Source organism: Notothenia coriiceps, unplaced genomic scaffold (assembly GCF_000735185.1).
Source record: "Notothenia coriiceps isolate Sejong01 unplaced genomic scaffold, NC01 NC01_scaffold00024667, whole genome shotgun sequence".
NCBI classification, from domain to species: domain Eukaryota; kingdom Metazoa; phylum Chordata; class Actinopteri; order Perciformes; family Nototheniidae; genus Notothenia; species Notothenia coriiceps.
The window spans coordinates 5,421,533-5,439,621 of record NW_011357368.1 but is presented as its reverse complement, the minus strand read 5'-3'; the positions used below and the strand labels follow the sequence as shown (position 1 = coordinate 5,439,621).

Sequence of the window (18,089 nt, the reverse complement as noted above, 5' to 3'; positions counted from 1 at the left end):
GAGGAGACAACACAGGGCACCAGGTGAACATAATCAGGAGTAACATACATGGGGAAAGGGAAACACTTTTCAAAATAAAACCACATGTGCAATAGTACAAGGCCCGAAGCCGCCACAGTAACCATTATCCAATCACCAACCAAGGTAACCCCCCCCCCCCACCTATCACCTGAATCTCCTCCTAGAGCACCTATTGTAGTTTACTTTTAAATTGAAAAACATCATATGTGTAGTTCGTGGCACAATTCAAACGGGATCAAAAGATACGTTTTCTCTCTCCATTGAATTCAATGTATAATTTTCCGCTTCCGGGGTCCCATGAGCTCCCCCGGAAAGGGAGGGACTTCGCCTCTTTATACAGCGGCAAGCTTTGGGACGGACTTCCCTCTTTCCGGCAGAAACAGGAAATGCCGTTACTGTATGTTACAACGGTTTCAAATCAGGATCTCTTAGACAAAAAATGTAAATTAATTACTCAAATAAAACTCCAAACATATTTCATTGTTATTTTTTTGTAAAGCTCTTTTAGTTTTAAACCTGATGTTTATAAGCTTCTTAGTTTTTGCAACAGTCTGTAAATATACACAACTTTATAATAAAATGCACACATTTAACTTTTTCTAGAACTAAACACTGTATGATCCTAAGTTAAAACATATGAGGTTATCATGAGGTTGTTAACATCGCAGTTTATCAGTTGATGTTTGCTGGAACTACTTGTAAACAACGTGTTTCCTGACGGACACACACAGCGTGACCCCGGTCAGGTAGAGACCACCGGTCTCAAGTCAGCACCGCTGCAGACTCGCTGTTTGAGGGCTTGATAGCCCCCCCTCCACACTCGTTGGTTTGGAACAGCCCTTAATATGGCGGACCCTCCGCGTGAACGCGCAAACGGAGGGGTAGGGTGTACAGTAGGGGTAGGGTGCAGGGGGCGGTTTGGGAATGGGCCAACACCTGTTCCTCCTGTGTAGCCTACTGCCTCTTTAAAAGGCGTGGCGACAGCGTGACAGGACTCAGAAAGAATGCTACGTAGCTAATGAGCCCAATACAACATCCTGAAGTGAAGGCATCTGTCTGAACTTGGAGCTAGAGCCCTGGAAATAAAAAAAGCTAGAAAAGTAAGAATATTTGTATATTTTGCTTTGCCTCTTACATATATCCGTACACAGTACACAGTGTAGGTAGGGGGAGGCAACCAAACATAAGGCTGTTTATAAGTCAGCTTTCTCCTTTACTGTACCGTCAGTCAGCTATATAACGCTCTCCTCATTATTACAATCAGTCTGAAACATGGCCACAGACGAGCTCTCGTCCAAGCTCAGCCGCCGGCTCCAGATAGAAGAAGGAGCCGAGGAGCCTGTTGCTGTGGACCTCTTTGGGACCCAGGATAGCTCGGAAGACAAACCGAGTACAGCCAACGCAGACTCGGAGCTCGGCGCGAAGCTACAGCGGAGAGAGGAGCTGAACGAGGGGCAGGGGGAACACCAGCAGCCCAGCATGAAGGTGTTAAACCCCTACACCGAGTTCAAAGAGTTCTCCCGGGGCCAGATCAAGGACATGGAGAAGATGTTCAAAACGTGAGTGTGTGAGAGTCTGCCACAACACTTCCAGAAACATGTCTAAATGTGAAACATGCCTCCTGCCGCTGGCAGCCATTTGAGCCTGAGAGAAGAGAGAAGTACAGCTTGCTCATATAAGGAAGTGGAGCGGGCACGTTGCTCCGGCCGGACACTTCCTAATACACCTATAATGTCAGTGTTTTTCTACCTTACAGTACAGGTGTAGCCAGCCAAAAGACACGTCTTGAATGTTAATTGTAAGAGAGTCTAGGTGATAGAGTGTTAGTGTTGTTCATGTTTAAAGAAAGGCTTAAAGGCAGCAGGAAGTCGGAACTGCTGATCCCAGGGGCGTTGTAATTGATGGGAGATGAGATTCATAAGTGAACTTAAACATAGTTTAATCATTAACAAAATAATCAGTACTGAAAGCTGCTGCTCAATGTCTGGTTATAAAGCAGGCTAGCCTAGACCTATATTGGTGAAGCCTCAGTGGTTGCAGGGTGGGGACAGTCAGTGATAAGGTAATAGATCAGATGCTTGCTCCCCCCCTGTGTTGTCCTTTGCCTGTTCATGTAATGTTCATGTTCAATTTTCTTGTCCAATATGTTGTCTTCTGCCTGTTCACCCCCTTTCTGTACTTTTAATTTTTTTTGTAAGCGACTTTGGGTTATTGAAAAGCGCTATATAAATAAAAGTTATTATTATTATTATTATTATAATCAGATAATGTGTGTGGGGGGGCACTTATCCTTTTATGTCATTTCATGATTTGTAGTCTTTTTAGTTACGTTCAACTGCATCCATATACATCTTAGAATATTACAAAATACTCACGCTTAAAAAGCAACTACACATTATCCTGCATGATTATAGAGAAAACCATAACCGTGATTATTTTTGATCAATATTGAGGATACGATTGTTTATCACAATTCTTTTATTGTTTTAAGTGAAAAAAAAGATTTATATTATTGCACTGCCATATTCAAATAAACAGAGCAACTTTCACTTCCATGTTGTTATACCATCTAACAAAGGCCTATCAGGGCTGTACCATATTAGAAAACTGACTTTTAAATGCAATATATAAATATCACAGGAATAATTACATATAAATTCAACCTTAATTGCAATGCAGTGCTACATTTCTGCCATCAAGTGAAGGACCAACTGGTGGACATCAGTATCCACCAGTGAGATACTTGCAGCTCGTCCCTGCCTTTAGAAGTCTGTCAATGTATAGCAGCTGACTCAATGGGGGGGGGGGACATCCCTGATTTATAGCCTTGGCTCTGGTTCTGTTGAGGTTCAAATTAAGTCTTACATGGGCTTATTTACAACAGACAATATTGATAAGTTCTTATGTAACCAGGACTTTATCTGTATCTGTAAACAGCACAATAGTGAAGGAGTCAGTGCATCAGACCGGGTGAAGTGAAGATAACTAAAGTAAACTCAAGTTGAAGTCAACTACAGTCATTATTACTGTAAGTGCAATAACACCTTTACGAGTGGAAAAGCATTTTATTTTATCAGTATACCTGTTTAACAATGTGACGAAGGTAACTTTGTCACTGTGGACTGACGGCTTCGGGCCTTGTACTATTGCACATGTGGTTTTATTTTGAAAAGACGACCGTGATTTGTTAATCCGCCACGTGGCTACCTTTAGGAAGTGCCGCTGATGCTTTTAATCTTTGTCAACGCTGTTTGGCTACGCTTACTAATTATCTTTATATTTATATGAATTACCATATGTAAAAAAATGGTGCAACAGCGTCGACGACATACCCTTTCTGTATAATACCGTTTTTGATTGATTGAATTGAATTTGAATTTGATTGATTGAATGAATTGGTTAGTTTATAGCGCCAGGGTATTTTGTAAATAAGCGTGAGTGGGGAGACGTCTGTTATGTTTGCAAGGTACTGGAGAGGAGGGTGGAGGAGAAGAGACATCTATTGATATTGTTTCACGTAATGCTTGTGGCTTGTTTTTGGTTTCGTTCCGAAATTTGTGAGCGTATGCTTTGTAGGGATCCGCATCCGGGATGGGGTTTTTCGAGCCATTTATGTTCTGAGCATTTTCGTCGCCCCGGAAGTGTTGTTGTTTACGGTGATATTGTAGTACTATGTTTCACGGTGACTATTTAGCGTGTACTAAATTGGATAATGTGGGGTTACTTTTAATGTTAACTTACCAGTTCGTTAGCATGGTTCGACAGACAGAGTATTTCGTTTTCATCATTGAACATTTTCTATGTATGTTACTTGCCTATTGTTTTAGTGTAGTTTATGTTTTAATTTATGTTAAGTTCTTAACGGTTATTCACGGAGAGGGAGTACCGTTGGTGTGGTAACATAGTTAATCTATGCTGGGTTCATGTTATTAAGCTTTGTGACACACGAGCAGTAAAGGGGATTCTATTGACTCTACGCACTTAATAGTTGAGTGTTACTTTTACAGTGGCTTTCACCCTATCTCATCTGTACATCTTGATCTTATTTAAATACTATTCGGTCGGAAGCGATGAATAATCTTTTCACCCTCCAGTAATTTTCTTGGAGGGTGAAAAGGGAATATTCAACTGTTCCGACCGAATAGTATCGAATAGATCAAGATGTTACAGATGAGATATGGGTAAGGACTGTTAAAATGGTAACACTCAATATTAAGTGGTAGGAGTCAAAAGTAATCCCCCTTTACTGCGCGTGTCCCAAGTTATATAACATGAAAAGCATAGATTTACTTGTTACAACAATGAACGAGTACTCCCTTTCTGGTGGAATAACGGTCAGACTTTAATTAAATTAAACATTAAACTAACACCTAAAATGGCAAAAGTGAATCATAGAATTGTTGCAAATGATGAAACGAATTACTCCTGCGTCGGGAATAAAATGTCTTAGACTTAGGTTAACCATTAAAGTAATTTATCATTAAGTTACACCTAAATAGTCAAAAACGTGAAACATTACGTTTACGTGAATATCCCACGAAACAAACAACAAACTTCGGACGACAATGTAGGAAATAAATGTGATAAAACCACATCCGATGACCCGGATCTAAAAATACGTCAAAATTTCGTGGAACCGAACAGACTAAGTGAAAAATTCATTAGGTGTCTCTTTCTTTTACGTGAATGAACCTTTTACTACTGACATACGTAAGTTTCACGCCTTTTTACAAAATACCTGGGTATTATCTAACAATTAATTTCATTCATTCATTCAATTCCAATTCAATTAATCAAAACGGTATTAGTACAGAAAAGGTATTAGTGCCGTCGACTTGTTTACCATTTTTATATGTAATATATGAATTATAAGGTAATTAGTTAAAGCGTAGCAAGCCGGTGACAAAGGATAAAAGCAAGCCCGGTTCTAAAGGGTAAGCACGGGGGATTAACAATCACGGTCGTCTAGACGGAGAAAGCGTTCGTACACCTTTCAAGTAAAAGAAATTTTTTTTATGTTACTTTATGACTGTTTGCCGATGAATCATGATCATGTCATGTCAGTTTATGTCTATAAAAGTTCAAGTAATTTTACGACGTGGAATTACAATAAATAATATAAAAACATAAATAACTCACTTGTAATAGTTCAAATATTATTAATTATTTTTATTTTTGTTATCAATAAACACTCATGTCATGTCATTTCAAGTTTTATGTCTAATAAAGTCAAGAGCTTTACGACGTGGATTAAATAAATATAAAACTAAATAAATCACTTATGCAATAAGTTAAATTCAAACACATAAAAAAGACGATATGCTTTGCTGTTTTTTGGTCCAGCTGGCTTGGCTTAGAAAACACTTGGAGATGTATGTGTTGGATAAAGCAGTTAACTCGTTGATTAATAATTGAGGATTCTCCTTATATATCGTAGATTTGGAGTGTCCGGACAGACTGTCTTAGACTCTGACGTAGCGTGTCTTTTCGTTAGTGTGGTGGTTTTGTTTTGCGACGACACCCTTCGGGAGCGATCTCCTTTGAGGACTACGGTTTCTTTGCCGTCTTTTGTCTTGTGAGAAACAACGTGTTGGATTACTATCTCTTTACTGAAGAGATACGAGAAGTCCGTTCACAGAGGACGGTCTGGAAGTTGTCAATTTGATTAAATCACATTCACTAGTTGGTCTCATAACTTCGTGAGGTGGGTGTGAGTGACGAAGATCTTGCGAAGTACAAATTGCGCCACTTGATTTAAGTAAGTCGACACGAACTCAACACCGGAACCGACCCTTAGTAGTGTAAAATAAAGTTATTCTGACCATCGAAGTTATAATACTTTGTTATATTAACTCTATCGTGATAGTCCCTCGGCGACAGCAACGTTACTTGGAGGAAAACGATGAGAGATATAGGAAAAGACAGTCGTCGACACAACAAGACGAATCGTCAGTCCTTCCGGCGAGTTAACTCCTAGACATCTTATATATTTTTTCTTCTAAAAGAATAACAGTAGGTGTCATCAGTTGTATAATTACTACACATATCTGAGAGGGCCGTGGCCTAACGAAACTACGGAAGATCTTCTACCAGGGAACCAATCTTGATTTGAATTTATAGGAAATTATTATTACAAAACCAATTTAGTCTTGTGTGTATTTTGTTGTTTGGTTAGGATAGTCAGTAAGTAGCAGGGAGAGACGACAACACAACCCCCCCCTCTAAAGTAAAGCTAAGTAAAGATTGGGATAGTAGATTACTCGAAAGGCACCTAGTAGTTATTTTTCCGTCTAGCACTGTGATATTAAGTTTACTAACACTGTGCGAAGAGTTCGGGCGGACGGTCCAAAAAAATTCCTTCTTAGTTCGTGTAACTCTATACACCTTTGATTTAGTTTAAGTTGATATTCGGCTCGATGACCGCACATCCAATTTTGTATCGCGTCCTTCTGTGTGTCTTAATAGAATAGCGGACACATGTACTAATTCGAACAAACACTTCGACTGTTAACTCGCCGGGCGTCGTTCCTCCGTCTTAAGTTATGTTGGCAACCCGAGAGTATTTATATACTGTGCGAGTAGAGACGGTTGCATGTGTCAGTGTTCGGTCCTAGAGTGTTGTGATGGTCGTGTGTCTGTGCCCTTTGCTTCGGATTTATGGTGTGTGATTATCGTTAATTCTGTGTCCACCCCCTACCCCCCCCCCCCCCTCTGTGGTGTCCCGTGGTCCACTTGTATAAGTCCTCATTGTATGTACCCCTTTTTCNGTTGTTACATCTAAACACCAAACAGGAGAGCCAGGGCAATTTTCCACTGAATGACAAAGTTTCAAATCATTCATTACAGTGACCCCTGCGGTAAATTCACTCAGTGGAAAATTGCCCTGGCTCTCCTGTTTGGTGTTTAGATGTAACAACAAATGTATGCAGTAATAATTTGCTCGAAATAGATGCAGAGCGCAGGAAATGAGATATACATCAGGGCGCTTGTGTTCCGCCAGCTGCACCGCGGCTAATATGAAAGTATTTCAGGCTGCTCAGACCCTGCTGTTTGCGCAGTCAAGATTATATATACCCACGATCCATTGCCTGCCTCAGAGGCGCTCATGGAGGTCTATGATAACAAAGACTATGTGATTTATGGCCTGCTGTGAAAGCAGAACTTGATGAGATTAAACAATTTCATAGCACGAGTGTTTCTCAGAGGGCCCTCTGATTTGTAGCAGCAACGCCGACAGTAAATCAGGTTTATATATCTGAAAGCATGCTCAGCGAAGGAGTGCAATTACTGTTTAAGACAGCTACTTTTTATTTAATTTTTATCCCTGGTTTGTCTCTTTTATTCCTGGCCTGTCATATAGCCACTCACCTTCATAAGTCCTTCTGAGGGAAGGGTTGAAGATGAGAGGAGGTGGGGAAGTCGAGGAGGGGTAGAGAGCAAGGCACAGTGGCGTGGGCCCACTGCTATCTCTCCTCCACAGCTTTTAGAGCAACAACAACAACAACAACAACAACAACAACAACCAGGGGACAACAACGGCCACCAGCAGAACAACACGGGCATCCATAGGGAAGCACTCCATTTTTAATGCATTGTTTGCCTGCTGCTCTGTCCCTGTCTGGGTAAATGGAGTAGGCAGAGTGTAATTAGAGAGCCAAGCTTTGCTCCGTGCCATAAAGATGACATGGTGTAATGATACAGCTTACAGGCCCGCAGAGGCTTCTGTCTCGCAACGGAGGATCTGGGTCGTTTGCCTGTGACTTATGATAGGTGTGTAAGATGACAGTGTTATCATAGTGACGTGGAACTCAGAGATGTGGATGGGGGACATTTTTTTCGAAAGGTTGTCAGGAATAGGAGGCAAGCAGAGATGGATCTTGAACATATGAATCATTTGTGTTTACAGTTTGTCATGTCATATTTTGAAATGGAAATAAAGAGGATTTTTCAATAGCTTTTTTGTTTTTATGTAGATTTTAGTGATCTTACTCAAATAAATAGGATTAAAAAAACACAAAAATAAGCCAAATTATTTTTATTTGATGCCACTAAATATGTTTAACATTGAGTCGAGGTCAGACTAATTACTTTTAGATAACTGTGGTTGTGCTGTATTTACATCATACAAGTCTGCATCTGTACTGATCAACAAATCAGTTAGTGTTTGTGCGTGAATGTTAGCGAGCATGTAAGTACATGTGCATTAGTGTTGCATGCATCCAAATAATGTGAAAGGCTGTGTGTGAGCTTTTTAATGTGAGTGCATCACACATGCAAATCCATGTGTTTTGAAGTTATGGTTAAATGTTCCGAGGTTGTGTGTCTGTGTCCTTGGGTGAAGATGTGAGTTGTGCATCTGTCTGCATCATCCCATATCTTCCCAGAACACATCAAGAGATCTCATTATTTCGACATATCTCCGTTTTTTTTTTACTCTTTTTCTTCTACCCGTATGCCTTGAGTCAAAATTAGTTTTCCTTCCCTCTGTGATCTTACTGACTGAAGCCGGCTCAAAGTAAAGAAAATCGCAGTCTTCGTAGCGAGGCTGAGTCAAACACACACTTCACACAGCCGCAGTCTGAGTTAAGCATTGCTAAGTAACCTTCACATTTCACTCGTGTGAAGAGCTAATTTCCTTTAAGTTCACATGTCACTTTTTGTGCCTCTTTTTGTGGGTCCTCTTCAAATGTCTCTCGGCGTCTAATTGCATAGGAAACATTCTAGACAAGCCGGTGTGACAGGCCCGCTCCCTGAGTCTTCAATTATTAAACATCCTACACTCTAGAAAACAGCCCTGACGTTAGATACAGCCCCTAATCAGAACAGAAAGCCTCATGATATGTCACACTCCTTACTTACTGTGTGTGTGTGTGTGTGTGTGTGTGTGTGTGTGTGTGTGTGTGTGTGTGTGTGTGTGTGTGTGTGTGTGTGTGTGTGTGTGTGTGTGCGTGTGTGAGAAAGATGAAAATATTTCTTTTCGCACCAGTTAAATAAGGCAAAACTCTGACAAAGATGATATTTGTTGTGGGTAGATCAGAACATTCACATTCACCTTTTTTCTCCTATTTCTCCTGAGATAAAATAAATAGTTTGTACATTATGAAACGATCAGTTGTGTTTTGTTCAAAAGTTTGTATGTAATTGTTCTTTTAAGTAATAAATACAACATTTTGGGTTTCTTTTTTTGTCTTACTAACTTCAAAGGTCATGCTAGACAAAAATAAGAAATAGCCTCAAGCTAATTGTACTTGTACCTGTAATGTAGGCTTACATTTCTGCTTTAAATCACCTACACTGATTCTGCAAGACACTCAAAGTAAAGGTCGAATGGCTTTTTAAGTTTCAACCTAAAAACAAATACAAGCTTATTACCATCCACCATCTTATCACCATGAGTCTCCGCTATGCATGATTAACATCCAGCAACACTCAACCTTTGCCCATTTGATGCTTAGCCGTACACAAAACGACAATGTTAACTGTTGCTGGTTCGCTCTGTGTGCCCCGTGCCCCGAGCGAAACATCGGAGCGGTTGCTCTTGTGATCAGTGATCATATGATACATTTACTCGGAGCAAGTTCATTGGAGTAGAACTGGTAAATCATTAAACACACGCTCAGCAGTCTTCCTGCTGAGCAAAAGACTGCTACACTACAAGTGCAGACACCATTACTTCAAATGTTCTTCCCCGTGCTATTACCTAAGAAAACAGAATTAATGTTTTTCATGCGCACAACAGCAATTTAAAACACGTTATTCTCTTCCCTCCTAAGCCACGATCATTAAGGTCAGATATAAAAAACATTTGAATTAATAAACTACTGCTCTACCTTTCATGCCGGTTGAGGCTGTTGCTGGCAAAATATGCATTTAAATGATTTTCCCCCAGCACATATATGTTTTTTTCCAGCTATATAATAACATTTAAATATAATATTGTGTGTATTAGTACACAATAATATTAGGCTTCGGTTCAGAACGCTGAATTATGCACAGGAGTCCTGTGTGTGCGTGTATATTACGGCTCGATTCAATCCCTTGTAGTGAATTATAGCATTTCTCATTTCATCATAACATGCTGTAAGACTCTGCAAGCTGGTGCTACTTATTTGTTCCTTTATTGTTTATTTCTGAAAGTGTTGTATTGTTCCTAACCCCGAACTTAAGAAGTATGACACATGGATCATAAAAATGGTTATCTAGTGAAGAAATAAACGTGTCATGCCAGCATTAAATGTTGACTCAAATAAGTTCTCAAGTTGTGTCTCCTCTGATCTCTAACATGATCAGAAAGCAGCACCAGTTTACAGAGACAAGACGAGAAAAAAGTTCCATGCACAGACACAAAAGAAATATTTTGATATAGACCCAAAGAGAAAACATATCAAAAGACATTTTTATACATGTCTTTTGCAAGCACAAAAAGCAGAAATGGTGTCAAGAGAAAACAAAACAGAAGGCTTGTTTCTTCCAACAATTGCTTTAAGCTACAAAAATCTCCTTGAGTCCCTAGCCTCCCCTCAATGTCAGCCCCCCTCCCCTCGCCCTCCCTCCCTCTCTCTTCTCTTTCGTTTCTCTCTTTTCCCCTTTTCCCTCTCTAAGGCGGGACAGGGCCCTCTTTGCACCCTGATAGGTTGCGAGCTGATGCTTAGCAACAACATTCCTGTGCCCTAAGTAGCAGTAAGCCTCTGGCTGAACTCTTTGATGTGGCTGTCAGGCCACATTTATTTCCTTTTAGCACTTTGTCTACTTGTCCAGATGTATAAGGAGATAAAAAGGCCTGGTGTTTACACTGGTCTCCCTCTGTAGCGCGGCTGTAATTAGATTGTATTGCTGGTCAGTCTTAAGGAGGGAGGTGAGGTGAGGCCAGGCAGGAACCACCTGTGTCAGGATGAGCTGTTCGGGGTGAGACCTCAGATCAGTGCTCTGAAAAGCAATGTGTGTAACACGGAGCAAAATACTGACTCTGTACATAGCGCTGTGGCAGCCAGCATCATAATCACATTCTAGGGAAATCTTCCCAGATCAGTTGTCACCGTTATTTTCTGTAATATAACATCCATCAAGATTTGAAATCGACAGCCAAGCTTGCAAAACTTTGTAAACTTTGTTACAGTTGAATCTGAAAAACACCCCGATATGCGTCAGCCTTCCCCAACTCACTTTTTGGTATCTCATATTTTTCAGGAAACCCTGCTGTGGAGATGGTTATGTGTTCCATGTGGCTCTCTTTGTGTTTTGCTTTTCTTGTCTTTCCATCCCTCCCCTGTCTCTCTCTCTCTTCCTGCTCCCCTCTCACGGTGATATGTTGGAAGTAATAATCACTTTTGCCTCTGGGTTTCAACTTTATCAGCATTTATTCACATAACAACACCGACAAGGAGAAGACAGACAGCATTGGTGTGATGTATGATCCAGTACGGGAATCATCTTTCATAATGACATCCAACAGAGCTTCCCCACATTGCCACCGCCCTTTTCTCTCTCACACACGCACTTTCTTCATTTCTTTTTCCCTATTTCCACTCCCCTCTGTCCACCCTTTATTATCGCAGAATCCATGGTGCTCCCCAGCCTGTAAATTTGTGCCGCATTATCATAAGCTGTGGTGATAACTCACATTGCACAGAGACAATAATGATGTGAACACTCAGCATATGCCCCGGGCCCAGCAAATTAAAACAATGCTCAGCCTGATGAGCAGACTAATCTGGACAGCAGAGAGACTGAGAAAGAGGGAGAGAGGAAAAGGGGGTTCAGGAGCGTCTTAAATACACGACACAGCAGCACCTCCCTCTGTTCAGTGTAGGTACAACTGGAGAAAACAACGGGGAGAAAGGGACAGGAATGAAGGATAAAGGAAAGGGGGAATAAGGGCATTAGAAACATAGATGAAGCGACCATCAATGTCTTTTTTTTAAATATTTTGTCCTACAGGTGTAATCAAACAAAGTCATATTTATGTCATTTAATAGTCAAAACTAAAATAATGTGAATCTTTGGATTTTTTATAATTTGCTGTGTAGCACTCTTTGTTTATCTTAACAGTTCAGTGTAAATGTAAGTAAGCAAAGACTAGTGGTGTAACCCATTTGTGTATATATAGTATATTAAAATAATCACTGTTCACTCCATCAGCCCCTTTTGAAGCAAGTACAAGAGAGAAATCTTTCCTTCATTTATCCCGCATGCTTCCTCATTAAAAGAATTGCGCCTTTGACATCCTCTGGACAGGTCATTGACTAAAGTGAAAGAGTTGTGGAGGGATAGAGAGGAAGGTCTGCGAGGACAAAAGGGAGGATCGGGACACAGGAAAGCTGGCTGATTGATGTTCTGTGGGTGGGTTAAAATGGTTGTGCTGGATAGGACGGGAAGTGACAACCACAGATTGTTGAATGGGTTGGGTGTTTGATCAGCAGGCATGATACTGAGGAGGTGAAGTGGTGGTGTCATGCATAGCACGGGGACTGGGTGGGCGGTGATACTGAAAGCAAGGGGACTGACGTCCCATAGGACCAAAACCAGCCCAAGGCTTTATCCAGTATCCAGCTAACGCAAGCAGTCCTCCCTCTCCTTCTTCTCTCCAACACCCCCCTAACATAGTCTGTGGGTGGTGCCGTTAATAATGTGGCAACTAGGATGATTAATTGTAAGCAAGCAGCAGGATTAGGAGGGGCTTTTGGGGGCCAAGCAGGCCAGAAGAGGCCCAGGCCTTGTGATCTTTCAAGCGGTCCAGGAAATGAGGCAAGCAGGGGCGCAGCTTCACGGTGGCTCAGAAGAGCATGGAGGTATACATCAAATAAAATAGGCTCACAATTCATGTATTAATGCCTGAGTTGATCTGTTAGGCCATAATGATTGTCATAGACAGACTCTTCTGTGTTCATCATGAGAACCATTAGCAATTTAACCCTCAAATGGTAAAAGGCTAAATTAGGGCATCAAGAGCCTTTTTAAGATGCAATGTGTGTAAGTGTGGTTCCCATTCCAAAATGATTTATTTATTTTGTAGGAATAACATGAATACCTAATTGTTTATTCACAAATGAGGATTTAAAAAAAAATTCTCCGGACAGCATGTTCTTGTTTTGGGTTGTTTTACAGCTTATATTACATATTACATTCAAGTACAGCATACAAGCAAGGAGTGATCTGGGATGTTTCTAAACAGGTTTCACCCACTCCAGAGGCAGCAGGTCTGCTGTCACAATAATATTTATATTTCAAGCTGCTTCTTTTAAAAGCATAGCCCACCACTATATATGTAGTAAGGTCTCATAATAAACGTATTTAGCCATTTTTCTCTTTGGTGTAATGTGACACACATGCTGGCCAGGCCTTAATGCCTTTCAGAGATGCGATCTGAAAGCACATTATGTGATTTTTTTCAATTCACATTGCTCTCTTTGCCCATGAAGAATATGGTTCCATTTAATAGTGAAGACCATTCCATTTCTCAAGGTTATGCATGGGCATGTAGAGGAACAACAACAAAAGTGGGAAAAATGCAGCTCCAACCCTTCTCTAATATGTATTTGTCAGTTGAGTCTCTTGTTATGATTAAAGACCCAGTGAATTCCTTCCTGCAGGAAAGGAAAGTATTTTCTACAAAGGCATCGGATATCGCTGTGTCATGATAAACTGCCTGCTCCACTAGCTAAAAGGCTAAGGAAAGGAAGAGGATGTTTTGGACCTTGAAAAGTCCACATAAAAACAACAACACAAGAAACTCTTGACCTGTTTGGGAACACGCTCTGAGATTCAGCCTCTGTTTTCTCTTTTTCTCAAAGCAGCATTTGTCACACTTGTTTATCCTTAACCTCTGACTTTGCTCACAATGAATAGCTCTTTCCAGTTTTGCAGCCAGGAATCTATGCACATATTTACCTCACATCTCAAGTATTTGACATTAAATAAGGTTAAGATGAGCTTTATTCAAAGTGAAAATTGCATTTCCTCTCTGTCGAGGGGACTGCTCTCACATGACCACGCTACATTTGGCTGCTCAGAGTGAGTGACGTTTACCCTTTAGTTGACCACTGAAAGAGGTCATGGCTGAATGAAGGTTAGGACCTCTCCTCCCAAACCAGGTCGTAGATCAGATCATCAAAGACAGGAGTGAAGCTCCACAACACGTGAGAAGTAATCAAACATGACCTGCCACATTATGTCGTAAAAAAGGAGCAGTGTTTCCAACGTGTCCTGCACGAACCCCAAAGGGTTTATGACACTCAGTCAGCTACAGTGTTATTTGATATTTTAAAACTTGTCAAACTTTTTTTTATTAAACCTGTTTGTATATCTCCTTTCCCCTATAGCCACCAAATGAAGGAGGATCTGAGAGTCACCCTCTGCCCTACACTCCTCTACCCCAAGGATCCAGAGATGCCAACAACCACAGAGGTAAGGGAAAAAAAGAAAAACCTTTGGACTTCATAACCTTTTCACTTAGGCGGTTTGTAGATACAGTTGTACAGATATTCTTCAAAGTGAAGAAGAAGCAACATGATATATTATTATATTTCAGCCCACAGATTATGTAAATAAAAGTCCTAACCCCAACGGCTACAGTGAGTGGGAATCTGTTGACCTTGCGACTGAGCTGAATATATGTTATCTATTCTTATTGATCTAATTTCATCTGTGTGATTCGTTGATAGAGGGAATAAATCTGAGTAATTCAGGTTAACTCTGATCTGAATGTATGCGTGGGAGCACACAGCACACAGCACATATACAAGATGAAGCATCCTTGATCTGTTGATACTAGACATTGATTAGGCCCCATATTGACCCGGTGTATTCGGTTGATGAAACTGTGTAGCAACTCCTTAACATCAAACACTGCACTATAGGAAGACTGCATCACATTAGATAAAAAGGCACTATGTCCTACATCCATTGTGCAGGCCCTGGCCGTCCATTTTATTATATCATACCCATACATCAGTTTCTATGAAAAATGTGTTTACTTCAACATGGATCCTCCGTAGTGTATCAGTTTCAAAACCATGTATAGCATTTAGTCACTTTCTGTGTCCTTGGACTACAAACATGCATTTCTTTGTATATGAAAGATAATTTCACACTGTAGCTACATTGTAACCATTTAACAAAAGGTGACGTAAAAAGTTTCAATATGACTTAAAGGTAGGGCTTTTTAACATATATTATTTCAAAACAAAAAGTATTAAGCAGGTATTCTCCATTGCAAATTGTTCAAGGTCTCAAATGTACACATAACCAGGAGTTCAGTTGGCAAGAAAAAATAACTGAGATTGGTGTGTCGTGACCAGATGCAACAGTTCATCCAGAGTCAGGAGCTACTTTTCAAATACGCCCCACTTTTCTCAGGTCTTTCTTAAGCCTGAGACATTTATCAGTGTCGTCACTAAGCACAACACCTTTGATGGGTTGACCACCAGTATGGTAGGCCAACATGTCAGCAGTGAACATATCTACCCCCCGTTTATGGTGCCAAGGAAAGATCTATGTCATAAAAGTGGGGACGGTGGCAGCTCGCACCTCGGATGTAAGGACAGGAAGAGCCCGTGCTTTGTCAAAATCCGACCTGGTTGGGAAAAGTCCATTTAAAGGTGAGGGGATCTGACATGAAATATTTTCCCCTCCGTCTAAGATCTGAGCAGCAGTGACAGTCTCCATTTGTTATTTTTATGATGCAGTGCTGCAGTCTTAGATAACACAGCCCTCATCTTCGCCCTTCACCTCCTCTTCATGTCCCTGCCTCCAGCCCCTACCCCAGCTCTTTGTTATGCTTTTTCCTTTTATTTACACTTCTTAAACATACTTGAGTTCTCTTTATTGGTTGAAGACGGTCACAGTAACTCCTCATTCAAAGAGAACAAAGCTGTGGCAAAGCAGCGCTACAACAAACAACGTTTTTCAGAAAATAATTTCAAAGCATTTACCGTGTTAAATTCAGGGTAGAAACAAAAGGGCTAAAACAATGTGCAGAACAATTTGATGTAGTTAAATGCAACACTCATTTCAATATGAATAGAGAATGAAACAATACGCTACATGACTTTGTTGAAAAAGTGATATTGTGTTTTTGTATTGTAAGTCCTGTTCATGCTGTTGAATTGATTTTGTTTGGTAGATATAATTCAGCAAGTAGAGGCACTCCGCTGTTTTGAAAATATTTTGTATTATGTAATGTAATGAGATATATAGAATCAAGCCATGATTTGGAGAATTACATTACATTATTGGGCAAGCAGCTTAAGAGTTTGTTAGTACACACAAATATGTTAGTGAAAGTGGTTATTTTTAAAGTTGTTCCGGTACAAGGAAGGTTATATAGTTTTATCATGACTGCTAGAGTAGCAGACAGATCAGCAGCACTTCTCACATCGCCCTGTCGGCTGCTCAGAGAGAACCTCCCTTTCCTCCTTCCAACCCTCTGCACCCACCCCTCCAGCGTGTCACCTTGTGTGCGAGCCCCAGAGCCCGGGTGCCAGAGGTAATTACAGCGACTAGAAGCTCCCAGAGGAGGGCAGCGCTGGCAGGTCACTGCCCAGGGAGAGAGGGGTGGAAACCAAGGACAGAACTCCAGGATAAGCTCCTGTCTTAGTTGGTGGAGGAGTCAACCTGGAGTAGGCAAAGTAAAACAAGGCAGCGAGCAGAAGAGCAGACGGAGTGAAAGGTGAGGGAGGAAGGAAAACATGTGGTAGTGAAATCTAAATTAGGATTTCACAGACCAGATCTGACAAGAGATTATTAGACAGAACAAGAGGGAAAGTTAAATAAGAGAGGAAATGACAGTAAGAGGACCAGCGTTAAACAGTGTAGAGACTTCAAAATGAGAGAGCTAGACAAAAAGACAAAGTGAAGGAGGATGGTGGGGGCTCCAGTGTGTCTTGGTGAAGGCGTGACACAGAGTGGAGTATATAGTCTGGCAGAGGGGCCTGAGGATCCTCCACTACTGTCACCTTGACTCTAACTCTCAGTACTGGTCCAACTGTCAACACAACTCTAAATCTAACCGTCCGAAATGGAGTCTCAGCCTAAAGTACTGTGTGTCTTCACTGGCCTACACCGTACTCTTAGCCACAGCCAATGACATGTTGTGTTCCTGTGCCTTACCATGAGGAATTATCATTTCAATATTGCAAAACAATGTGCCGGGTTATTTATTACCACCTTGTCATTTTCTTAGGGTGACACATTTTGAAGTGCAATCCTCAAGTTTATTTCATAGATCTAATTATAACTGTAGTTCACAAGAATATAAAATAAATACTTCTGACTTGATTGATAGATCCATGTACACAGAGAAGATTTTTAATTAAATATTTTTCATTTCGTCTGTATATTTCAATAAATACGCAGATTGGAAACTGCCATTTTACAGGTATCAGATTAGATGTGAGTAGGCCATCCCTCAGCAGTGACAGCGGTAAATGAAAGGGGATATATTTGAACAAGCAGAGTAAACAGACGAGGAAAAATGCCTGAAACCCGCCTTACAGTATGAGCCCCGGGCCCTTTTAATCGTGTTGTTCTGGGCCCGCTTCCAGCTACTTTGTATGTATGTATCTTAAATGGTGCACAACTGTTATTAAAATCCCGGGAGAAAGGCAGCCTTCAAAGCAACAAAAAAAAACACACCTTCTTGACGACACCCATGGGGTTTCTCGCATTTGTTTGCCGGTTTACTTTCATTACATGTTGGGGTGATCTGCACCGCAACTCCTGCTAAACTCTCCCTCGCTCCCTCAACGCCCCCCAACAAAAATTGAACAACGGGAACAGATCCAAACTAAGAGTAAACTGTTTTATAGTTGCTGCACAACAAATAAACAAACATCTGGAAGCATTCAGAGCGGCCCATTAGAAGGGCTCTGGGCTTTGCCAAAAAGGGGTAAATGATGAGGAATGGGCTGTCGAAAGGCTGGCGGAGACAGGGGAGAGGCCAGATGACGGAGCTGTGGGTGCTAAGCACTGCCTTTTAGAGCTCAGCTGGGCTCAGATAGATCTACACCTGCTGCTATCTCCTCCTCCCCGCCTTTCCTCCACCAGACATCTGGATGGGATACATGACTAAT

At 41.0% G+C, this 18,089-nt stretch overlaps 2 protein-coding genes across 2 annotated transcripts in view; both read left to right on the top strand.

Annotated features, from left to right (window-relative positions):
* The window catches only part of lrmda (leucine rich melanocyte differentiation associated), a 190,939-nt gene extending 174,418 nt beyond the window's left edge, over positions 1 to 16,521 (top strand). Inside the window, exons 6-7 of the mRNA XM_010782770.1 lie at positions 14,340 to 14,424; positions 16,463 to 16,521. Coding sequence (XP_010781072.1) covers positions 14,340 to 14,424; positions 16,463 to 16,521 — 144 coding nt within the window. The remainder of the gene's footprint in view (positions 1 to 14,339; positions 14,425 to 16,462) is intronic.
* Positions 1,026 to 2,211, top strand: LOC104955259 (EF-hand domain-containing protein D2-like). The gene is made up of 2 exons (XM_010782544.1): positions 1,026 to 1,121; positions 1,286 to 2,211. The coding sequence occupies exon 2, from the start codon at positions 1,294 to 1,296 to the stop codon at positions 1,582 to 1,584; it is 291 nt and encodes a 96-aa protein (XP_010780846.1). The 5' UTR covers positions 1,026 to 1,121; positions 1,286 to 1,293; the 3' UTR covers positions 1,585 to 2,211.
* Positions 16,522 to 18,089: the final 1,568 nt, after the last annotated feature.